The sequence below is a fragment of the Notolepis coatsorum genome, assembly GCF_963971535.1.
Source record: "Notolepis coatsorum genome assembly, chromosome: 5".
In the NCBI taxonomy this organism is placed as follows: Eukaryota; Metazoa; Chordata; class Actinopteri; order Aulopiformes; family Paralepididae; genus Notolepis; species Notolepis coatsorum.
The window spans coordinates 24688670-24714863 of record NC_140169.1 but is presented as its reverse complement, the minus strand read 5'-3'; the positions used below and the strand labels follow the sequence as shown (position 1 = coordinate 24714863).

Below are 26194 nucleotides of genomic sequence, written 5' to 3'. Positions count from 1 at the left end.
TCAAGTTCTCTTTGAAGTTTCTGGGTTAGGGTTAGGGTTTTATTACACATGTACCGCACACTCAAATAGCTCCATTCACTTTCTTTGATCATCAGTGTTAATCAGAAGGTCGTCATCAGCGTACACAGCTTCCAGTACCAGTTTCCCCATAAAGACTGCGTTCATCTCTTCCCTCATTGTATTACACACGCTCCCTGTTAAGTACAGTTGAATTGAAACAGTGTTGGAATGGAACCTCTGGGCCGTGTCTTGGATGCGTCGCTCCATCGTCTGGCTCTGCTGTCGCCGCGTGGACACGAGGTAATTGTCCTTCATAAAAGCCTCCCAGGACAGTAGCTCCTCTTCCTCGGTCCGAGGCAGCTCATCTTCTGCGAGAGAAAGGATATATTACATGCTCCAGACTGAGGGACATGCTGTATGACCGTCTCGTCTCCTGAGCTTTTCAGCCATTGTGTATGTGTGCTGGTGCCAGTGTAGACGTGTTTGTTCATTTATTTATTTTACCTACGTATTTCTTATTTGCTTTTTTTTATAGATTATTTTATATACTGTATTTCTTTCTTTTCTTTCTTTTTTAAAATAAAAATAGAAATATTCATAAGAGATAGAAAAGAGAAATGAAAAAAGATAGAGAACAACACACTGCAGCAGCTACATTGTCTATACAGGTGGTTTTAATGTAAATCCATAAATCTACTCCAAACGTATCAAACGTATCTGAGGAGCCTCTTATTGTGAATCAGATTTTTCTCAAGTTTAAGATGCTGCATCACCTCTCTTAGACACTGAGTCCAGCTAGTTTAAGATGCTGCATCACCTCTCTTAGACACTGAGTCCAGCTAGTTTAAGATGCTGCATCACCTCTCTTAGACACTGAGTCCAGCTAGTTTAAGATGCTGCATCACCTCTCTTAGACACTGAGTCCAGCTAGTTTAAGATGCTGCATCACCTCTCTTAGACACTGAGTCCAGCTAGTTTAAGATGCTGCATCACCTCTCTTAGACACTGAGTCCAGCTAGTTTAAGATGCTGCATCACCTCTCTTAGACACTGAGTCCAGCTAGTTTAAGATGCTGCAACACCTCTCTTAGTCACAGAGTCGTTATGCCGATTCCCTGTGTGTGTCACGGCCCATGGTCGTTGCTCTATCCTCTGTCAGTCTGGGGAGGATGTAAACTACCACGTCTATTCTTAATATAATAATTCAGCTGTTGGCTGCATGCCTGACTATCCCACATCCAAGAGTAAAAAACATTTGCAAACTGGACAGTACATTAGTTAGGCAGTGTTCCTTGCTCAAAAGATTAATCTAATTGATTTATCAAATTCTGAACAACTGGTTTAGGCTTGTTGATCTTGTTGAGCTTGAGAACATTTGAGACAGCCAAGTCCATACAAAGACTAGGCAAACCCCTTTAAAACAACAGCAGAAAGTACATGAATTTGAGGTTTGATAGCCAGGACGGTAGATCACAGGACGCTAGATCATAGGACTTACTGAACTCTTTGTATTTACGGGGAGGGCGGCGTAGCACCACTCGCCTGACGAAAAGGTAGAGGTGGCTGAGAATGATGAGGGGCGGAGGGGCAGCGGGCCGGCTGTGGTACTCCTTGATCAGCTCGTACCTCTGGAACTTCCAGAAGGTGTCGGTGTTGTCCTGCACCTCCTGGAACGTAAAGCTGTTAAGGAACAGAGAGAGATAGAGAGAGAGAGGCAGAAAAACAGTAGGGACAGGGAGAGACAATAGACAGAGAGTTATACTACAACAGCAACCACTACTATTTTTACTACTACTGCTACACATCACACATTGTTGCTTTTAGAGTGGGTTCTAAATGTGACATCTTTTTCAAATTGGCCAATATAGAATGAGTGAAAGGTGAAGCCAGCAGGACAGCGTCACCATCACTGACCAATGGAGGGGACTTGCATAAGGCACAGTGAATATTCATGACCTTTTCTCAATATGGAACATAAACACGATAAATCAGAGCCTCTAGGTGGCGGTATACACATGAGAACAGTCAATCACTCCTACACATGTTGTAGAAGAAGATCATTTGACTAACAGGATTCTATTCATAAGTGCGCATTCTAGAGCTAAAAATGGCCGCTGTGTGAATATGGTAAATGACGAACCAGATTTTTCAGAAGTGCACATCACTATATTCACACAGCGGCTGTTGTGTATTGTCAAAATAAACATGTGTAAAATCCCAAGGAAATGTACAGGTGCAGGGGATCATGCTGTTGTAAGTGGTAAGTTGTAAGGAATGTGGATCAAATATTCTAGCTGTCTCTGGCAGAGGGGAAGGACAACGCCTAAAAATAGTTGCACCATCCTCTGTCTTCAATAGCTTCTAGAGGAGACCACCAGGCATCCTCCCCCACCTAACTGGAGATAGTGATTGAGTAAAACCCACCGTAAATAACTTTAGACCAATAAACTGGGGCCTGAAGGCCAGCTAAGTTAAGTATTTCAACTGTGCTTTATTTACTCTGGCTAGAAGGTCAACAGCTCACTCACCAGAGCACTGTGAGGGGTGAGTGTAATCAGCTATTTCAATCATTATGCTATGCAGCTGCCCAGAGAGCATTTGGTAGACTCAGGTCTACAGAACCCACTTGGTAATTAATGGCCTAGATCTAGACAAAAGTAAACTGAAATATAAGGTATTAAGTATTAAAAGTCAACTAGATGGGATTAGGTTATGGTATAATTCAGTATAAAACTAATTGCAGTTAACCAGACTAACTAACAAGTTAACCAGAGAATAATACATAATTACTAGTTTGTAAGTTAATGAAAGCAAAGCACAAGTACCTTTATGTTAAAACTAAACAAGATACTTAGAGTATTCAATAAAGCTAAAACAAAGAAAGATTACTTTAAGAGAACAGAAATACAACCAGTATGATAAACAATAAAAAATAAGGGGTAATTAAAGTTACATTGGGACAAAACTGAAGGAAAGACTGTTAGCAACTGTCTAGTCAATAAAGAATAAATCTCTTAATGATAAGGATAAGGAAATCACCACAAAGTACTTTTTTATCATTTAAATCAAGAAGCCACGTATGCTCTCTATTTCTGTTTAAGGAGAGGGCCTCGAGAACGCTAGAACTTCCATAAAAGGGAACAAAAGGCTTAAGATAGCCATAGATGTAAATAGGACCTGTGCTTTTAAGGATACAAACTGGCCGAGATCACGTTAAGCCAATAGAAAACCAGGACGACGCAGGGAAAAGGGGCGGAGAATTGTCTTTAACTACAGACGCTGGGAGAAACCAAGGATCGCAGCACGGATCCAGAGAGAAGACGAAACGAGCCCTCCCGGCTCTGAGCGAGAGGATCCGAGACCAGAGTTGCCTTGCCAACCAGCACAAACAAAGAGAAGGCCTCGTGTTGCCGAGACGACCTGAGACAACAAACACCGGAGAAGACGATTCTGAGCGGCATCAGCCGATCAGACATGGACCGACAGCCAAACCGAAGACGATGATTAGATATAGAAAGAAGATCCAGTACTTGTTTGATTCATCTAGTTTGTGTTTATTGGAATGGAATAAACACAGCTCTGCTTTATTCAAAACATCTCGTCCGTGCTTCCTTCCTGTAACCGAACCAAATTGAAATGCAACTAACGCAGAGATGAAGGGTAATTTCCACTATACGATCACAGAGATACGATAGACATTTAATGAATATTACTTCACGGCCATTTTGCCTTGGGAACACGGTGGAAAGGAATCCCATTCTGAGCATGACATAAGAGCTAAAAATGGCCGCTGTGTGAATATGGTCAATGACGAACCAGATTTTTCAGAAGTGTATACTCTATGCACATCACTATTGACTATATTCACACAGTGGCCATTTTGCCTTGGGAACAAGGGTGGAAAGGAATCCCATCCTGAGCATGAAGTGCTCATCTCTATGAGGGGAACTCACTTGAAGATGGCTATAAGCAGGTTGAGCAGCAGTATGTTGGCGAACAGCAGATAAACACAGAGCAAGATGATGGTCAGCCACTCAGGGAAGGCCGGCAGCGTCTGGTCGTCGTTCAGCACTGGACACTTTGGCTTCAGAGGATCAGTGCCATTTATGCTGCAGCGACGTATGTCGAAATGAGCATCTGCAGAAGACAAGGAAAGGTTCAGTAGGGTATATAAAGAAATACTTAAAGACATTTACATTTTAGTCCTACACTTTTCATCCTGCGGTACTTGGTGCATTGTGGAGGAACATTTATGTAGTTGTACTGTAATTGGGACAAACGGCATGTTAGCATTCCTCATTCAGTGCAATGGTTAGGCTATAGCCACACGTTAGCGCATTAGCTTACAGCTAGCACGATACATCGTTTCCAATGACAAGCGATATACCCAGATGTTTCTAGGCCAATTGAATAACAGTTGTAGAAATTGTTCCCCTATAATGTGATCATAAAGCATCTGGCAAAAAAATCCATATAAATAACTAAAACAACATCAAGGTGCCACTCAACGTAAAGCGTGTTTGTGTGTGTTCATCACCTGCAAACATACTACAGTGTAATTGTCACTCACTATCAATATTCGTGGGCATGTTTCCAAATATGATGAGGTACGGCTCGTACACAGCCCCCCGGACGATCCAGTCCAGCCGGTCCTCGTTGTGGATGAGAATGCCCTGCTTGGCCACACCGTACGCCATCACCCAGATACTCAGCAGGAACATGAAGAAGAACATGTCAATCATCTGGACAGCAGACAGACAGACGACCGTCACTAGCTAGAAACATCTCTATAATCCTACACTCCTCTTGATTTATTTAATTTAATTTAATTTAATTTTTTTTTTTATTTAATTTAATTTAATTTAATTTAATTTAATTTAATTTAATTTAATTTAATTTAATTTAATTTAATTTAATTTAATTTAATTTAATTCTTAGCCTTATTTTTATTCTTATTCGTGACTTTTGCTTTGCCTACCTAAATGTTTACTGTTTACTGTGAGCGATTTGTATAGTGCCAAATTTCCCTCGGGATGAATACAGTATTTCTATTCTATTCTATTCTATACTCTCCCAGAGTGTGATTCTGGTGGCCACAATGAAAGTGTACTCCTATTGATTCTATCCATTTGTAATAGATCATATGTGTCTTACTAATGAAACTCATATTGATCATGAAGATCTGTCCACGCGCATAATTGATTCATCCGATTCCACCACGAGACTGGTTAGATAAATTCGCTGGTTGTTCGTGGTTTGTATAGAAATCGTATTATTCGTGTCGGGTGTATAACTTCTCTCAAACAGCAGTAATGATCTCATTTTCTACATTTATTATAGAAGAGTATATGTCATTCCATGCTGTATACAGACATACTACTAGTCACAAATTACTAGGGCTGTACCGAATCATTATTATATATATTTTTTTACATTCGAAGCTTCTATTGAAGTTTTCGAATGAAGCTTTGAATGCCTGTCGTCATATTTTATATTTTAATAAAAAATAAAAAATAAAAAATCCTCAAACTAAATCCTCAATTTGAATAAAGTGATTATCTGATTAAATTCGTTTTTTTTTTTTATTAAATCAACTTTCTTTAATGAATATAACTCGTCAGTTTCATCAACATAAATAATCCAATAAGGGCACGGTTGTGACGTCTTGATGGAGCGCCGCCGAGCGCCAAGCAGATGCAGGCTACATCATTTATGATAAATGTTTTATTAAAATGTTTATGACAAGTCATATACTATAATAGTATAATACTATAATATTAGTGTAGCCTAATCTTTATCTGCAACTGTGAAGAAAAACCCCATTGGTTTAAACAGAATGAATAGACATAAAAAAATATATAATAATAATTAGAATGTTGATTTCAAATTTGAATGTCAACGTTATGAATGAAGCTTCAAACTATTCGGTACAGCCCTACAAATTACAGTAGATTACAGTAGAGCTCCGCCGTGCCTGTCCCCCTCTGATTCTGGAAGAATGTACTGTATGGAGTGGCTCTTCTCCCGTCTTCTCACCATTCTTTTGACTATGATGATCTTAGGGCCCAAGGTTCTACTGATAGTGAATATGGCCATCAGACGGAGGCAGAACACTATGAAGTCGATGCAGAGGACCACTTTACCAGCATAGAACAGCTCAGTCGTTAACCTGTAGGTGTGACAGAATCCACATACAAAGCAAAGTGTGAGTGACTAAGTGAGTGAGACTGCATGGTTATTCCCATCTAAAAATCAGACACTTCAGAGTTGCATGATTCAAAGAAAACCCAATACGTGGTTCACCTTTTGATTACAGGAGTTGTTTGAATGAATGAATGAATGAAAACTTTATTTAACAGATTGCAGAATGGGTACAATACAGTACGGCTCAATACACACAATTGTTAAGGGGATGCAGACCAGAGAAAGACGTTTGTCTTGTTTACATCAGGGTCCCCCATTTTCAATTCATATTGACATTTATGACATACTCAACATACATGACATTTATGGCATAGGGACATGATACAGGTATTTAGTACTGATACATTTGTGACATATACGGTATTCAAATATACAGTACTGTTACCCATAGATCCTGACAGAGTATATACTTGTATATACTGTACTGTATAATGTCTATAAGAGGAGCGATGCTTACCTACATCCTAGGCCAATGACGAAGAGGAGGATAGACAGTACGTCTAGAATGTTCCACAGGTCATTAATGTACATCCTGGATTTCTTTTGGAACCCAAACCCATCAGGGTCATGAAAAAGCTGCAAAAGGAAAGACAGGTGAAATATGTATATTGTTGATAACTCATAAAGGTGAAAGATGTATTATTGTTGATAACTCATAAAGGTGAAAGATGTATATTGTTGATAACTCATAAAGGTGAAAGATGTATATTGTTGATAACTCATACAGGTGAAAGATGTATATTGTTTGTATAGTACTTTCTGACTGAGGTAAGATAACCTGCTGGTATTTCTTTAACGTAAAACATGCTTCTGTACCAATCACAGTGTCGTCGTTTACCGAACGTAAAACTTGCTTTTGGTAACGATCACAGTTTTGAGTTAAAACGATTTGGGCTTATTGCATAATGTGTCATATCTCGCGATCTATGGAAAAAGACTGGATTATTTTGGAAATGAGGCGATGTGTAGCGTGTAACAAACTACAGTGTGTAGAAATGAACTAATTAGTTAGTAATGGACTATGAACAATGCCTGTCAAATGAGCCATACTATTGTCTCCATAGCTATAATACAGAACACACGATGGGTCTACAAACATCACTAAAATAGTCAATAACGCTGGCGCCATTTAGTAAAGATGGTGAAAGCTTATGGCAGTCAATGAGTTAATGTTGCGTTTCTTTTTCAAATGTAGCCAAGAATAAAGAACCTAACCCTATCAAAACAGCAGTCAAAGTGTATATTTTCAGCATGTTTGTTTACCAATGATTTGAAGTGTTATTAGTTACATATGAGTGTATAAATATATCTGCGCATCCCGGCGGAAACCTGATAAATTAGACGCGAGGAAATTATGCCGTCATTCATGTTTGTAGTCCTAAGAGAGAGGAGACCCAGGGCTTTTTTTATTTCATAAAACTACACTACCCAGCTCACACCAGCCAGTTGGAGCTGCTTGACATGAAAAATAAAGTTTTATGTAATTTTCGTGATTTTATCTCACGGGTCGAACAAACCTGAATGTTATTGCCATAAAATAGAACGTAGTTTGTTTCTTTACCCTTCTGTGAACATCTAGGAAAAAAAACACGTTGCAATCTGATGAAAAATGGCGGAGCAATGGACATTATAAAAAAGTAACTGTACTTACAGTAGATTTCATTCACAGTCTTTGATGCCCTGTGAGACTCACCTGTGAGACCTCCCCACACACCAAGGAGACTCACCTGTCTGACCTCCTCACACACCAAGGAGACTCACCTGTCTGACCTCCTCACACACCAAGGAGACGAGCCAGATGTAGAGGAGCAGCTCCCTCCAGGAGGGCGTGGCCTGGAAGTCGATCATCAGCACCACAGCAAACAGGAAGAGGAAGGCGAAGTAGGACACAATGTTCCAGTAGAACTTCACCTGTGGAGACCCGTACATGCCGGCCAATCTGGACAAGCAGCTCAGAGGCTCCGGGGCCGCAGCACAGGGGAGGTCACTGAGGAGAGAGCAGGGGAGGTCACTGAGGAGAGAGCAGGGGAGGTCAGATGTCACTGAGCAGAGAGCAGGGGAGGTCACTGAGGAGAGAGCAGGGGAGGTCAGATGTCACTGAGCAGAGAGCAGGGGAGGTCACTGAGGAGAGAGCAGGGGAGGTCAGATGTCACTGAGCAGAGAGCAGGGGAGGTCAGATGTCACTGAGGAGAGAGCAGGGGAGGTCAGATGTCACTGAGGAGGTCACTGAGGAGGTCACTGAGGAGAGAGCAGGAGAGGTCACTGAGGAGAGAGCAGGGGAGGTCAGATGTCACTGAGCAGAGAGCAGGGGAGGTCACTGAGGAGAGAGCAGGGGAGGTCAGATGTCACTGAGGAGGTCACTGAGGAGGTCACTGAGGAGAGAGCAGGAGAGGTCACTGAGGAGGTCACTGAGGAGGTCACTGAGGAGAGAGCAGGGGAGGTCACTGAGGAGGTCACTGAGGAGAGAGAGGGGGAGGTCACTGAGGAGAGAGCAGGAGAGGTCACTGAGGAGGTCACTGAGGAGGTCACTGAGGAGGTCACTGAGGAGAGAGCAGGAGAGGTCACTGAGGAGAGAGCAGGGGAGGTCACTGAGGAGAGAGCAGGGGAGGTCACTGAGGAGGTCACTGAGGAGAGAGCAGGAGAGGTCACTGAGGAGAGAGCAGGAGAGGTCACTGAGGAGAGAGCAGGAGAGGTCACTGAGGAGAGAGCAGGGGAGGTCACTGAGGAGAGAGCAGGAGAGGTCACTGAGGAGAGAGAGGGGGAGGTCACTGAGGAGAGAGAGGGGGGGGGGTCACTGAGGAGGTCACTGAGGAGAGAGAGGGGGGGGGGTCACTGAGGAGAGAGAGGGGGAGGTCACTGAGGAGGTCAGTGAGGAGAGAGAGGTCACTGAGGAGGTCACTGAGGAGAGAGAGGTCAGTGAGGAGAGAGCAGGGGAGGTCACTGAGGAGAGAGAGGTCACTGAGGAGGTCACTGAGGAGGTCACTGAGGAGGTCACTGAGGAGAGAGAGGGGGAGGTCACTGAGGAGGTCACTGAGGAGGTCACTGAGGAGAGAGAGGTCACTGAGGAGAGAGCAGGAGAGGTCACTGAGGAGAGAGAGGTCACTGAGGAGGTCACTGAGGAGGTCACTGAGGAGAGAGCAGGAGAGGTCACTGAGGAGAGAGCAGGAGAGGTCACTGAGGAGAGAGCAGGAGAGGTCACTGAGGAGGTCAGTGAGGAGAGAGCAGGAGAGGTCACTGAGGAGAGAGCAGGGGAGGTCACTGAGGAGGTCACTGAGGAGAGAGCAGGAGAGGTCACTGAGGAGAGAGCAGGGGAGGTCACTGAGGAGAGAGCAGGGGAGGTCACTGAGGAGAGAGCAGGAGAGGTCACTGAGGAGAGAGCAGGGGAGGTCACTGAGGAGAGAGCAGGAGAGGTCACTGAGGAGGTCACTGAGGAGAGAGCATGGGGGGTCACTGAGGAGGTCACTGAGGAGAGAGCAGGAGAGGTCACTGAGGAGGTCACTGAGGAGGTCACTGAGGAGAGAGCAGGGGAGGTCACTGAGGAGAGAGCAGGGGAGGTCACTGAGGAGGTCACTGAGGAGGTCACTGAGGAGAGAGAGGGGAGGTCACTGAGGAGAGAGCAGGGGAGGTCACTGAGGAGGTCACTGAGGAGGTCACTGAGGAGAGAGCAGGGGAGGTCACTGAGGAGAGAGCAGGGGAGGTCACTGAGGAGGTCACTGAGGAGGTCACTGAGGAGGTCACTGAGGAGAGAGAGGGGGAGGTCACTGAGGAGGTCACTGAGGAGGTCACTGAGGAGAGAGAGGGGGAGGTCACTGAGGAGGTCACTGAGGAGAGAGCAGGGGGGGTCACTGAGGAGAGAGAGGGGGAGGTCACTGAGGAGGTCACTGAGGAGAGAGCAGGGGAGGTCACTGAGGAGAGAGCAGGGGGGGTCACTGAGGAGAGAGCAGGGGGGGTCACTGAGGAGAGAGAGGGGGAGGTCACTGAGGAGAGAGCAGGGGGGGTCACTGAGGAGAGAGAGGGGGAGGTCACTGAGGAGAGAGCAGGGGGGGTCACTGAGGAGAGAGCAGGGGAGGTCACTGAGGAGAGAGAGGGGGAGGTCACTGAGGAGGTCATTGAGGAGAGAGCAGGGGATTCAAGATTCAAGATTCAATCGTTTTATTTCAAACCACAGTGTTAGTTTGGCTACATTTACCATTGTCCGGCAAAACAACATTTGAAAATAAATGAAATGGGAAAAGAGGACCCCCCCCCCCCCCCCCAAAAGTTTAAAAATAAAACAGCCAAAAACTATACACTGTTTGAAAAGGAGATGGAAGAAGCAAAGCTTATATGTTTCCATCCCCCATCAATAACTATATACTTCAGCAAGTATGACACGATTACCAATACATATAATACCATACAATTTGCAAATACTTCAACTACACACAACACAATCACACATGCACACACACACACACACACACACACACACACACACACACACACTAGACTATACTCTCATGTCACCCTTCAAATCATTCTCATATAATACGTTGGTCTTCCTCCCTGGTGTATTTTGTGAACACCATCATTTTGAATTTCCTCTTTAATATATTTATGGATTGACTGGATTTGATCTCCTCCTCCAGATTATTCCACAAGGTAACTCCACAAAGAGAAATACACATAGCCTTCCTGGTTAGTCTTGAAGATTGCTGTTCCAGTTTGAGTTTCCCTCTAAGGTTATATCTTTGGAGTCCAGCTCTCTCACAGAACAATTTCTGTATCTTGTCAGGAAGGCTGTGGTGAATGACGCTGTACATGAACTGGGCAGTTTTGTAATCCACCAGGTCCTTTAATTTCAGAACTGAAAGTTTTAAAAACAAAGAATTTGTATGTGCTTTGTAGCTCTCATTTGTTACAATCCTAATTGCTCTTTTTTGGAGCATAACCAAAGGAAGTAGGTTGGTTTCATAGGTATTTCCCCACACCTCAACCCAATAATTCAAATATGGAAGGACCAAAGCATTATATAAGATAACAGAAGATTGTTGGTTCAGCCAATACCTTGACCTCCACATAATACCCACACTCTTTGAAATCTTTGTTCTTACATGGCTTATGTGAGGCTTCCAACAATTTTTTTCATTTATGATCACTCCTAAAAAAGTGGTTTGCTGTACTCTTTCAATAACGGTATCATCTATCGTAACTTGGATCGGTGTGTCATAATTACGATTTCCAAAAATCATTAGTTTTGTTTTGTTCAAGTTTAGAGACAATCTGTTTTTGTCAAACCACTTTTTTTAATTTGACCAATTCAGTCATGGTTTCATTCAGAATCTGTTGTAAACTCTCACCAGAGCGAATCATATTTGTATCATCTGCAAATAGCACAAATTTCATTGTTTCAGATACTTTACAGATATCATTAATGTACAAAAGAAACAAAACTGGACCCAGAATTGAACCTTGTGGTAAGCCACACCTAATATTCCTGTTTGTTGAGATGGCACTGCCCATTTGTACAAATTGATTCCTGTTACTCAAGTAACTTTTAATCCATTCCAATGCTATACCCCTAATGCCATATCTTTCCATCTTTTTAATTAAAATACTATGGTCAATCGTATCGAAAGCTTTTTGAAGGTCAATAAAAATTCCCAGTACATGGTGTTTTTTGTCAATTGAAGTTGTTATTTCCTCTATTAGCTCAATGAGGGCCATGGTAGTGGATCTATTCCGCCTGAAGCCATATTGGCTATCAATCAGCAATTTGTGTTTCTCAATGAACTCTTCAAGTCTTTTTACATAAATCTTCTCCAGAATCTTAGAAAATTGGGAAAGCAGAGAAACCGGCCTATAATTTGTAAACTGGTGTTTGTCCCCTGTTTTAAATATTGGTAATACTTTTGCAGTTTTCATCAAACGAGGAAATATTCCCGATTGTAACGACAAATTACAGATATGTGTGAATGGTTCTACAAATCCTTCCGCTACGTTCTTAATCACAGTCATGTCAATATCATTCCAATCCGTTGATGTTTTGTTTTTACAGTTCCTGAGTATGGCCATGATTGCATTTCCATCTGTTGGAGTAAGAAACATGGAGCTTTGATTTCTATGGATTGAGTCTTCTACACCCACTATCGGACCGCTTTCTGTGATTTTTTCAGCTAGACTAGGTCCAACCCCTACAAAGAACTTGTTAAAGCCATCGGCCACTTCCTCCATATTACTAATTTTCCTGCCGTCCTCAATGAAGTAATTTGGATACAGTCCACCTTTTGGCCCTTTTCTTATTATGTCATTAAGCACTTTCCAAATACCCTTACTATCATGTTTATTCCTTTCTAGTAAGTTGGCATAAAAAACCTTTTTACAATTCCTCATAATATTGGTTAGTTTGTTTTTATATAGTTTATATTTCAATTCAGACTCATCCGTCCTATTTGTAATAAATTGCTTATACAAAAGGTTTTTCTTTTTACTGGCGTTCATCAGACCCTTGGTTAACCAGGGTTTTGTACAGTAATTTTTCCTGTTACACTTGACTAATGGGCAATGCTTATTATACAGATTCATGAATATATCCAGAAAGGACTCATAAGCAGCATCAGTGTCTTGTTCTAGGTACACAGTTTCCCAATGCTGGGCCATTAACTCATTCTTAAGGGCATTCATTGAACTATCAGTCTTGACCCGTATATATTTGGGTGCAGTGTCTGTTCTATTCTTTTTGTAATTAACTTCATACACCGTAAACACAGGTAAATGGTCCGAAATGTCATTGATTAATAATCCACTAATGGTGTTACCAAAACTGTTACAAAATATGTTATCTATTAGAGTAGCGCTATGGGAAGTTATTCTACTGGGTCTGATAATGTTTGGAAGCAAACTCATACTGAACATTGAATCAATAAATGGTTCTGTTGTTTTATGATGCTTGGCCTTTAATAAATCAATGTTGAAGTCACCACATAAAATAAGTCCTTTTGACCGTGACTTGAAAATAATGTCTCCATCCACTCGGTAAATTCTCCAGCGTTCGTCCCTGGCTCCCTGTAAATACAACTCACAATAATGTTTTTTCTTTTTTCCATTTGGATTTCAACTGTTACACATTCAAATAGATCGTCCACGGCCCTTGACATATCGTTAACCTTTTTACAGCACAGATTACTATCAATGTACAATACCACCCCTCCTCTGTCTTTGCTGTTTCTATTTACCCAAAACATTTCATAACCACACATGTTAAAATCTAAGTAATTGTCAGGCTTCAGCCAAGTCTCAGAAATAGCTATAATACTGAATGGTTTTTCAAATTCCTTTAGATAACTTTTTATGGAATCAAAGTTTCTGGGAAGGCTTCTACTGTTAAAATGAATCAGTGATATGTTGTTTGCCACATTGATCTTACTGTTGAATTTACTGGCGGTGTAATATTGGCATTCGTTATTTGACATTGTAAAAAAATTGTTGTCCGGGTCTATTTCATTGACCTGTGTATGGGATTTATAGTCTGTGTACTCAAAACTGTCAAATTTAGCTTCAAGGCAATCAGAATCAAAATCAATAATGATGGGAGTATCGTTCTCTATGTCGTCCCCTTGCGAGGACGGGCAATCACTGTCATCTGCACTGGCCATGATGTAAAACTGAACCAATGCACATGGGGAGAGTAATCAGGGAGCGTCTCTGACTAGTACCGAGACCGAGAGTATAGCCTACACACTTCACACACACATTCATACACGTACACATACAAAACAAAAGGAAAATAAAAAATAAAACTGCTTGGTTACTAAATGAACCAGCCATGGCTTAGGTGGTCTAAATCTTACCACCACTTCTGCTCAGTCTGAATCGATAAAAGGAAAGGAAATATAGCTAAACGAATGACGCAATATAATGCTCAAATTAGGTTTAATTAAATTAAATCAATTTAAATTAAATCGCCCCTTTATAGGCTGAGCTCATACAGCTTTGAGAGTTCGGGACAAGGACTGTCATTTACAGCTTTGGCAATAAATCAAGGAGGTCACTGAGGAGAGAGCAGGAGAGGTCACTGAGGAGAGAGCAGGGGGGGTCACTGAGGAGGTCACTGAGGAGAGAGCAGGGGGGGTCACTGAGGAGAGAGCAGGAGAGGTCACTGAGGAGGTCAGTGAGGAGAGAGAGAGGTCACTGAGGAGGTCAGTGAGGAGAGAGCAGGAAAGGTCACTGAGGAGAGAGCAGGAGAGGTCACTGAGGAGAGAGCAGGAGAGATCACTGAGGAGGTCAGTGAGGAGAGAGCAGGTGCCGGAGGTCAGGTGGTGCTGGTGGGAAAAGGGGTAGCGATTATTTTTAGGGGGCAGGGGTTACTTGGTTACTTACTTCTTTTTCAATATTTCATAAAGATTCAGTATAATGAAAATTTTGCAGAAGGTATGTTGACATAAATTACTGAAAAAGTTAGTTAGTTGTGAAAATTATTACCAAAGCCCTTTGATGTCCATCACCTAGATATCAATCTGACATCCAATCGGCTTCCTTTGAAATATTGCATAATATACATGGGTTACTCTGATTGGCTAGCTGCTCTGATTGGCCCATCAGTCACATCTAGCTGCTCTGATTGGCCCATCAGTCACATCTAGCTGCTCTGATTGGCCCATCAGTCACATCTAGCTGCTCTGATTAGCCCATCAGTCGCATCTAGCATGCCACGCCCCCTCAGCCTACTAAGAGGTGAGTGCGCTCAAATGATACATCTGAAGCAGAAAGATTGATACTCATGACATTAACAGTCCACAATAAGCAATGTATGACTGAATTAAAACATAATTGTACTGGATCTTTAAGTACCAGAAGACATATTAGCTAGGTAAAGAGTTAACCCTGGGTTTAACCACACAAAACACATTTAATTTAATCATTTCTACTGTGAGTGAAATACAATGTAACAGGCTACTTGTCAACCTACTGGACAAAAGACTTCCTCCTGGTGTCGGTTGTACTTCCTGTTACCGTCTCTATGGTGATCATCTCCTCACTCCTCTCAGCTTCTCTTTGAATGGCCTCATCTCGTCTATGGATAGAGAGAGAGAGAGAGAGAGAGAGAGAGAGAGAGAGAGAGAGAGAGAGAGAGAGAGAGAGAGAGAGAGAGAGAGAGAGAGAGAGAAAGAGAAAGAGAAAGAGGGAGAGAGAGATAGAGAGAGATAGAGAAAGAGAAAGAGGGAGAGAGAGAAAGGTAGAGAGAGATAGAGAGAGAGATAGAGAAAGGGGGGAGAGAGAGACAGAGAGAGAGGGAGAGAAAAAATAAAATAAAATAAAAAATAAAACGTATCATTACATTACAGTCATTACAGATTACAGCATGCAGAGCAGCAGCTACTGTACCTGTACGTCAGCAAGCCTGTGTAGATCAGGGGGAAGAGGAGCATGCAGAGCAGCAGCTACTGTACCTGTACGTCAGGAAGCCTGTGTAGATCAGGGGGAAGAGGAGCATGCAGAGCAGCACGCTCCAGACAGGGTTGTCCACCGCCAGCTCCCCACACCAGATCTGAGTGAGGAGAGCCTGAGGGAGAGACAGACATTTCACCAGGTTATATTATATCTACGTCAACAAGGCTTGTAGGAGATTTAATGCTATCCCAGGCACTTAAACCTGCATCTGAAATTGAAGCTTAGCAATATACTGTATAATAGTGAAGTGGTCTAAAATCATATCAAGATTAATCCATTGATTATATACATGATTAATTTACTAAAATAGCTATTTATTTCCTAAAGAAGATTCATAAAACAGCATGTCATCTTAATTTGTATTCAGTGATAAATTAAAAAAAGGCCACGATATTAACTTCAACGGTACCTGAACTCCTGACTGAGCCACAAAGCTTTTGGCATCAGCCTCCAGAGCCAGTCTAAGGCAGGTGGTCCTGCCCCATGACGGAGAGATTCGAACCAGCAACCTTTGGGCCCGCTCCTCATCACAACTATGGCACTCACTGAATACACCTTGGATGGACATACACATGCATGTGCGGGTGCACACACAAACATAGAGAAACGCACGGTAGATTCAATATACTGTATGTCACCCATATAAAAGATTTTGTTTTATAGTCTCTCACAAACGCTACATAATGCACAAACGTGATCACTTACGTATAGGCAAATTACTAGATACTGACATCCATAAAGGGGAATGCCACCCATTTTAAGATGCATAATATGTTATTCCTGTGCCCCAGGCCAGGACAATTCAGTCAATAACTGTTAACATTCATCACTGTCTCCTTAACACTTTCAGCGCCGGACCCGATGATAGTCGGGTTAACTCGCCGAACGTTGAGCGCCAGGACCCCGGAAAACCTGAGTATAGTCGGGTTTTCATCGTTATGTCTTTTATTCGATATTTCCATTCATAAAACATCCAGGCAGCCTGTATTATCACTGGGGATGAGTCTGAGAACGCAAAAGTCCAATACCGCCACCTGCCGCCTTGCGGCCGCTATTGAACTCCATTTGAAACTATGTGGTTTGGTGTGTGGGTCGATCTGCAGCCTGCGGGCGGAGTCTAACTAGTCGGGCAGGCCAAGCGCTTATAACGCATGCATCGACGAGAATCAAGCAGTCCCGGTTCATGTTCATTGCTGGATTACGCTGGCAACACGATCAACATCAATACTTGGAATGGCGATCAGATAATTGGAATATTCTTTTCAGGACAGATCCTAGTCAAGGTAAGGGTTATATGGTATCAATATTGCGTTGATCCAAAAATTCCTTCATTGCGATCAGAGCGTGTGTGTGTAATGTGTGTGTGTAACACGTTCCGTTGGTGGCGATCAAAGCACAAAAAAACTACCCCCCCCCCCCCCCTTTCATGCATTCATGATGAAACATAATACCGATCATCTAAATTTGATTTGAGAACAGTAGCTAGTCCAGGGAAGAAACGATAACGCTTTTACTAGAATACAAGTTGCCGGCCATTACGCAGCCTTTTGGAAATTACACCAGACCGCCCTGAAACTACACTCATATTCACGACGGTATAAAACGGGAATGTATGGATGGAAAAATTATCTGTTTTTTGCATCTTGACCGGAAGAAACTCAATGACAATCGACTATATTATTAGATCCATAGCTATAATATATAATATAGCTTTAGCGCTTTAAACACCGCCACGTATTCCCATTCGTTTAAAGCGGTGACCTTTCAACAGTAAACAGCGACCTCTGGCGCTAAAAGTGTTAAGCAAGAAGATGTTTTGACGTTGTGATGTTCGCTTGGTGCAAAATCTGTGGCTGCGCTATGGACAATGAATAGGAGGCGATGTCCTCACTGAGAACTCAACACATGTCATTCATGTCTTGTGCTGAATAGCAATCAACTGCTAACATATCAGGAATGTCAATTTCAATATTGTATATTATATAATAATTTTCTCAATTTTGATGTCAAAACTAGCCAAATAGTTGGCCTAGCTTACCCTTATTTGTAAATCGTCAAAAAAAGGTGAAATACGTCATCAGTTTGCACCCAAAATATAACAAAAATCCCCAAAAGATCTGCTGAATGACATTCCGAGTTTAAAATGTTTCCAAGACCCTAAACATGGCAGATCTGTTGCTCAATAAAATAAGCCTCCTATACATTTAATGCACTCTGTACATACTGTAGTCTCAGGTCTGCTTATTCTCCCAGAGCTGGTGATGATGGACGTACTGTAGCATGGACGTAGCGCGTTCCACGTCTCGGTTCCTCCCCATCTCTACTAGTTCTACTCAAAGTGCTTTACAATGGAACGACTGCATATTATTCTTTTCAGTATGGGTGGCCCCAGTGGGAATGGTACCCCAACCGTGACAGTGCCATGCTCAGAGTGCTGGGCACTCTACTACGCTGAGCTACACATGACCACAAACCGTACCTATGGCATGTTTCTCATAGTGACTGGCCAGTTCCGTCATCTTCTCCGCCTCGTCTCCGTCACCGCTCTCCTGGGCCAGTGTCTTCAGGATCTTACTGGCCGCCAAGGCGGAGGCCATGCAGTCTCTGCACTGCAGACAGACACAGATACAGATAGATTTGAATTCAGATGCAGACTGACCACACATACACAGACACAGAAATAAAGATATTGATTCAAATTCAGATCCATTTACAGACACAGACAGGCATACCACCTGTTACACACACACACACACACACACACACACACACACACACACACACACACACACACACACACACACACACACACACACACACACACACACACACACACACACACACACACACACACACACACACACACACTCTTAGCTGTCCATCGTGACGCTGTGCCACTTCTCGTGGGCGTTGAGTCCGATCCTTGAGCCGCACACCCGTCCACAAATGGCGCAAGGGAAGCCAGATACCTGGGGGATGCCAGCCGCCCGCTGGTGTCATTGCGTGCGCCTCTCAGATCTTCGGTCTTGGTTCGTTTGGTGTATTTGGGAAACTGCAGTGGCACAAGTGACTTGCCAGGCTGATCTGTCGAGTGCCAGAGTTTCAAGCTGCGTGATGTTTGCACACTTTAGGAGGTCCCTGGTGTAGACCTTAAAGCGTCTCTTTTGGCCTCCAGCAGCCCGCTTTGCTCCTCTCAGTTGGCCATAGAGGACTTGGCGGGGCAGGCGGTGGTCAGGCATACGTATGGTGTGCCCTATCCAACGAAGATGTTTTTTGGCCACAGCTGCGGCCATACAGATTGAGTTGGTGTTGTTGAGGATGTCTGTGTGGGGGACTCGATCTTCCCAGGTCAGGCCGAGGATCCTTTGGAGGCAATGGATGTGGAGAGCGTCCAGGTTGGTGATGTGCTGGCGGTATGGGGTCCAGGATTCTGCTCCATAGAGCAGAGTGGAGATACATACTGCGTTGTAAACGGCAACCTTGGTGCTGATCTTCAGGTTTCGGTTTTCAAAAACCCTGCTGCGTAGGCGTCCAAAGGATGATGCCGCTTTATTTATACGTGTGTGTATCTCCGCGTCAAGGGAGCAGCATGAGGACAGCGTGGAACCGAGGTAGGTGAAATGATCCACTGTTTTGAGTGGAACACCGTTTATGTGAAAACTGGGAGGTGTAGAGGTTCCGGAAGTGAGTTGGGACATGACTTCGGTTTTTTGTATGTTGACCTGGAGACCGAAGGATTGGTACAGGCTGGATATGGTGTCGAGAGCATGCTGCATAGACTCTGGACTGTGAGCTAAGATGGCACAGTCATCAGCGTACTGTAGCTCACATACTTGGCAGGATTTTGTCTTTGTGTGTGCCTGGAGCCGCGCACACACACACACACACACACACACACACACACACACACACACACACACACACACACATACACACACGCACACGCACACACACAGAGTTTGGCTAGTGTGATTGTTATTGTGTACACTAGTAGAAACTGCATGGGGATGTTTCGTGTGACCTGCTCCCAGGAGATCTCAGCCAGCTCTCTCCTGTTCTGGAGAACAGCCCAGAGAAAAAGGTCTCTCCCCGTGTCTCTGAAGGTCTCACTGGCTCCCTCCCTCTCTGGTTTTTGACCTTTAGCTGGCAACTAGAGAAAAGCAAGAGAAAATATGGGGGGGGGGGGGGGGGGGGGGGGTCATTTTAAAGTGCTATAATGGGGGGGGGGGGGGTCATTTTAAAGTGCTATAATGATTATTATGTTAATCAACATTCATTATTCAATAACTAGAAAATACAGATGATTGCATTCTTTGAAATGTTATAGCTGTCGTATTCGATTTAAAGAGAATAATCTTCAGGACGAGGAGATTGCATTAAGATGTTTATTCAAAGGTAAGCATTAAGTAATCATGAGTGTAACTCCATCCACGGCTGGCAGCCAACTGACTGTCAGGACCCCTTGTGCAGGTATTCATAATAGGAAGGTGCGCCTGGCGCGCCTGTCGTAAAATGAGATATTCAAAGCATGAATATTACATCCTCCTTCTTTTAAAGAAAGCTTTATAAGCTATGAACAAAATTGAAATAAAGAAAGTTGTGCATTACTCTGTAAGAGTTTCTTTGTAAACAATAACCATGTGTGTTACATGTGTCAGGACCAGGCAATGTAAACAGGTAAGATTAATATGTTAACATAAAGATTCTTGTATCAAAGGTATTACAGTTCATATTGTGTGCCCTCTTATTCTGGAAAGTCTGCTTTAATATTTGAATACTTCAGCTGTGAATAAGGTATGTATTCAAGGCTTATTTGGTCATGTGTCTCACCACTCTTACCATATGCAGCTCTTATTTGTAGAATTAGCTTGCTAACAAAATGGGAATATATCGACAAGTAAGCAAGGTAAGTAAGTCATAGATTCAACACATATAGTAAGTCATTATTTCAGCATACATTAATATTTTGTTACATTTCACCACTTTTTTTTTTTTTTTTTTTTGTGGTAAACGGTGTTATAATAGGGCAGCGATCCGCCTGCACCCTGTACATTTATAGGTCTAAAACGTCTCGAGGCTTCACTGCTCGGCCGGATCTGGTGTAGTATGAAGCTGAGTTCTCTTCTGAGTCCTCTGACAGTTCAGGGTCGTTGGTCTCCGGCGGTTGATCGACGCTCTCTGGACTTGGCACACCGTCGCTGTCCTGGAAGTGTTCCTCTTTTGTGTCCCTCAGGTGCCTGCGGTTGCGGCGGTATTCGCGTCCATCTTGGGTGCGAACGTGGTATGACCGCGCAGTGTCGGCTGGTTGTATGACTACTTGCTGGCCTCCAGCGTCCATGTTCTTGGAGCCTGACAGATTCACCACAATGTAGTGGGGGCAGTGGTCTAGCTGACCTGTCATAGTTTTTCTTCTGGTGCTGTTGTCTCTGCACTCGCTTGTCATGTCCATCTTTGGGGCTTACTACCCCTGGCCGCAGCTGTTGGGAGGGTTGAGCGTAGCCTGCGGCTCATCAACAGCTGTGCCGGCGATTTGAAGTTGTCGACTGGGGTGTTACGATACTCCAGGAGGCTTAGGTACGGGTCTCTTCCGTCTGCCTTAGCCTTGTCCATGAGTGATTTTGCCGTCTTCACAGTTCTCTCCGCTAGTCCGTTGCTTTGCGGATAATGTGGGCTTGACGTGACGTGTGTAAACTCCCACGACTTGGCGAATGCCTCGAACTCTTTAGACTTGTATTGTGGTCCGTTGTCTGAGACTATGGTCTCTGGGACGCCATGCCTGGCACAGGCTGCCTTTAGCTTGTGGACAACAGCTGCCGATGTGGTGCTGTGAAGTCTGTCTAGTTCGAAGAATCTGCTGTAATAGTCGACGGTCACAACATAGTCCTGGTTGTTCCAGTTAAAGAGATCTGTCCCTACAACCTGCCAGGGGCGGTCTGGGATACGATGAGGCATCATAGGCTCCTTGGTGTTTGATGGGCGGCGCTCTTGGCATATTGAGCACTTCTCCACGACTTGCTCTATATGTCTACCCATTCCAGGCCAGAACATGATGTCTCGTGCTCTCAGTTTGCATTTTTCCATTCCCATGTGGCCTGCATGGATCTTGATCAGCATCTCTCCTCTGAGGCTGGTAGGGATGACTATTTTCTCCCCTTTGAAAATGATTCCATTCGTTTTGGATAGTTCATCTCGGTGATTCAGTGATGTTCTGGGGGCATTGTTTTAGCCCTGGCTGAGCAGCTTTAGCTGTGTGTCATTGTCTGTTGTTTCTCTGATCTCCTGTAGCCTGTCGTCGTGCACAGGTAAGCTGTTGTATACCATGTGTACCTGAAGGTCCATCCCTTCACTGAGACCGTCGTCGTGAGAGGTGAGTGATTTCCTGGACAGCGTGTCGGCAACTGGGATGTCTTTCCCAGGGCAGTGCACGATCGTGAAGTTGTACCTGTGTAGTTGTAGTATCATCCTCTGTAACCGCGGTGGGGCTGCGGCGATCGGCTTCTTCATGATCGACTCCAGGGGCTTGTGGTCAGATTGCACCATAACATGGCGACCGAATGCATATTGGTGGAAACGTTTGAATCCATAAAGGACTGAGTACATCTCCTTTTCGATTTGTGCGTAGTTGACCTCGCTGTCCGTGAGTGATCTGGATGCGTAGCTAATGGGCCTTCCTTCCTGCATCAGCACAGCACCCAGACCATACTTTGATGCGTCCACTTGCAAGCTGAGCTCCTTATCTGGGTCAAAGTAAATGAGGACTGGCCCCGGTTCACTGGTAAGTATGTCTTTCATCTTTTGGAATGCAGCATCGTGCTGCGCGTCCCACAGGAACTCATTAGATTGTTTAAGCAGCTGTCTCATGGGTGCGTTGATCTCGGAGAGGCTCGGGGCGAATTTCGCCAGATAGTTGACCATACCTAGCACGGTCTCCAGTTCTGCACGGCTCTTTGGCGCCTCCATCTCCTTGATGGCAGCTATCTTGCCTGGGTCAGGCTTCATGCCGTCAGCTGAAAGGACGTGCCCGAAGTAGCTCACTTCGGTGGCTCCGATGGTGCACTTGTCTGTGTTGAGCCGAACGCCTCTCTCCCGTGATCTCACCAACATTGCATGTAGATTCTTATCGTGTTCCTCTCTGGTCGCGCCATATACAAGGATGTCGTCTACTATAGCTGCTACTCCGTTCATTCCCTCGTATGTCTCGTCGATTTTCCGTTGGAACTCGTCCTGGGCAGAAGCAAGCCCAAATGGTAATCGCAGGAATCTGTATAGTCCAAACGGTGTGTTGAACGTCGTCAGCTTCGATGATTCTGTGGAGAGCTTGATGGACCAGTATCCCGACCTTGCATCCAGTACGCTGAAATAGCGTGCGCCTGTTAGTCTGGGTGTGATGTCCTCTAGTGTCGGCAGAGGGTAGTGCGGGCGCTTGATAGCCTTGTTTAGCTCCTTAGGGTCCAAACATAGTCTGAGCTTGCCTGTGCGTGGTTTCTCAACAATGTCCAGTGCACTGACCCACTCCGTTGGTTCGATGACTTTAGCGATGATCTGTGTGTCTTCCATACTCTGTAGCTCCTTTTTTAGTCGGCCACGCAGGGCGATCGGTGTCCTTCTCAGTGGGCAGACTACTGGCGTGGCGTCTGGGTCTATATGGATGTGACACTCTCCTGGGAATAGTCCGATCCCTTTAAACACGTCGTGGTATTCTTCCATGATGGTCTGTTTATCTGTGTAGGCATTTACTGACAACACTAGTTTAATGAGGTCCATATTCAGGCATGCCTGTAAACCTAGAACTGGGGGTGCCTGAGTGTCTACTATGTAAAAGTCTAACAACATGTCACGCTCTTTGTATTTACACTTTAATGTGCATGTGCCCTTTACCACTAGTTTCTCTCCACCATATCCTGTCAGTCTGCGTGAAGTAGGCTGTACTTTGCGTTTATCTTGTAAACTGTGATACTCTCTCAAAGGAATTACATTTACTTGTGCACCTGTGTCTAGCTTAAATTTAAGCTCTGTGCCCTGTTTTCCTACTTGTATGTCTGCGAACGCTTGTTCTGTTGCATCAAACCGCCTGTCTGTCACGGTGTCTACATAAAGTTCGTCTGACTCTTCTCCTGACTCAGAGCGCATGCTAATCTCGTGTACTGACTTTTTCTGGAAACTACCGGCCCTGCAGACTTTAGCAAAGTGGTTCCATTTTCCACACTTCGTGCATTGTTTCCCCCTAGCTACACAGTTATCTCCTTCCTTGTGAGCTCTACTCCCACAGTATCCACAGTTCTTACGTGTGTCTGTGTCGCTCGCTCTGTTCGCTCTCTCTGTCCACTCTGTTCTGGGGCGGTACCTCTGTGCGCTATACTTCTGTTCATGTCTGTGCACCTCGTGCACAAGCTGTTCCTGCGCGCTGCTCGTGGCGCCAGTAAAGCTCTTTATCTGTGATTGTGCTAGCTCGTGGGCTCTAGCTATATCTACCGCTTTGTCTAACGACAAGTCTGATCCAACGTTTAATAGTTTCTCTCTTACTTTTGCTGAGTGTATGCCAAACACTATGCGGTCTCGAAGTATGTATGCTTCGAAATTGTCATAGTAGCTCTTCAATACCTTTGCTTCATCTGCACTGAGAGTCCATGTGTTGTGAATGTCTCTCCCTTTTTCTCCGCTCCACAGTAGCAGGTAGCTACATTTCTCATCCTCTCCTTTCTTCTTGAGTGGGCCCGAAAACATTAGCTCCGCGTGCTGCCTGAACTTCTTCCATTCTCCCGTTAAGTCCAGAGAATCCCAATTCATCCGTGGCGACGGGACTCCGTTGATATCCATGTTCATCCTGCTTCTGACACCATGTCGTATTCGATTTAAAGAGAATAATCTTCAGGACGAGGAGATTGCATTAAGATGTTTATTCAAAGGTAAGCATTAAGTAATCATGAGTGTAACTCCATCCACGGCTGGCAGCCAACTGACTGTCAGGACCCCTTGTGCAGGTATTCATAATAGGAAGGTGCGCCTGGTGCGCCTGTTGTAAAATGAGATATTCAAAGCATGAATATTACAATAGCTAATAACAAAATAAAGCAGAAATGCCTTAAAAAAATATATGTGTATGTATGTATGTATGTATGTATGTATGTATGTATGTATGTATGTATGTATGTATGTATGTATGTATGTATGTATGCAGGGCCGCCGCTCGGGGCGTGCGAGAAGTGCGGTCGCACAGGGCCTCACGAGAAGGGGGGCTTCGCGAGAAGAGAGAGAAAAAATAAATAATACATTTTTTATTCTTTTTATTTTTTTTATAAAATTAAAAATAAATATAATGTTAACAATCACTTTCCATCACAGACCTAATATCTAGTTTTGCTTATATGCTTATATATTTCACATTAGACACGTTTGTAGAATAGTGTTCCGGGCTCTGCGGCTCTGCAGATATACTATTGGTTTCATTCAATGACCCGTTAACTTTTTTGCAAAGCATCGTGGGAGGACTAACACTAGGGGGAGCTGTTTGGCGTCGGTCTGGTAGTCGGTAGAGAGATGTGAAGAAGACCGGTATTATCCACGAGGGGAGGGGGTTCAGGTACGGGGTCTATTCGGCGCTATCCACGGGAGCGAGTGGATGTCTTGGCCAAGAGCATCCTACTTTTGAAAACCAAATGTGCAGCATCGGAGCAGAAGAAATAATGCTGCGTGCCGTAAGCTTATCAATACCAAGTATAGTGATTAGGTTATGCCAAGACAAAGAAGACGTTCGGCAGATGGACTGATGATGAAAGTTGTTGCATGTTAGAGTGTTCAGTCAGGCTAGCCATGTCGGCTAGTAGCTTAGCTAAAGGCAGGGACAGCTAACTAGCGTTAACTAACCTAGCTAGCTAGTTAGCTTTAGCTACGTAACGTTATCGAGTGCTAACGTGTGGTTCAGTTGGGCTAGCCATGTCGGCTAGTAGCTTAGCTAAAGGCAGGGACAGCTAACTAGCGTTATCGAGTGCTAACGTGTGGCAGATAAACTAGGAACAGACTCCGAAGTTCATCCCAACGGGGGGGACAATATCATGGGACTGGTGAACTTTGTCATCTCCACGGTGGTCTCCTTCCTCTTGGACCGGATTCTGCGTTAGGGTGAGTTTTTAATGCAATCTATTCTGTTCCCACCGTGGATCTCTCTCTCTCTCTCTCTCTCTCTCTCTCTCTCTTGCTCTCTCTCTCTCTCTCTCTTGCTCTCTCTCTCTCTCTCTCTCTCTCTCTCTCGCTCTCTCTCGCGCGCGCGCTCTCTCGGTCTCTCTCTGTCTCTATCTCTCTCACTCGGTGTGTTGCATCATGCAAGGGTCTGCTCACACTGTGCTCGTGCAGTTTGTGACGTGTGTACTAAGCTTATAGAGTTCGATTCAAATAAGGCAAAACTGCAAATCTGCATGTCGTGCTTGAAAAATTTACCTGGCTTTAAGCTTGTTTATCAGGTTCCAGGGGTGTTTTATGCATTTTCCATGTTACTGCCAGGTGAACGACTGTACAGGTGCATTGCCACTAAGCCTTGGGTAGCGCTATTATTTAAGAATACGTTG

The 26194-nt window shown here is 44.1% G+C and overlaps 1 protein-coding gene across 1 annotated transcript in view; it reads right to left on the bottom strand.

Moving 5' to 3' along the window:
* Positions 1-26194, bottom strand: part of trpm2 (transient receptor potential cation channel, subfamily M, member 2) — a gene marked incomplete at both ends in the record, with an annotated part of 128178 nt that overhangs the window by 42931 nt on the left and 59053 nt on the right. Inside the window, 12 exons of the mRNA XM_084314042.1 lie at positions 236-368; positions 1498-1679; positions 3953-4136; positions 4570-4741; positions 6036-6168; positions 6661-6779; positions 7965-8190; positions 15151-15255; positions 15632-15744; positions 16042-16187; positions 18112-18241; positions 19654-19782. Coding sequence (XP_084170168.1) covers positions 236-368; positions 1498-1679; positions 3953-4136; positions 4570-4741; positions 6036-6168; positions 6661-6779; positions 7965-8190; positions 15151-15255; positions 15632-15744; positions 16042-16187; positions 18112-18241; positions 19654-19782 — 1772 coding nt within the window. The remainder of the gene's footprint in view (positions 1-235; positions 369-1497; positions 1680-3952; positions 4137-4569; positions 4742-6035; positions 6169-6660; positions 6780-7964; positions 8191-15150; positions 15256-15631; positions 15745-16041; positions 16188-18111; positions 18242-19653; positions 19783-26194) is intronic.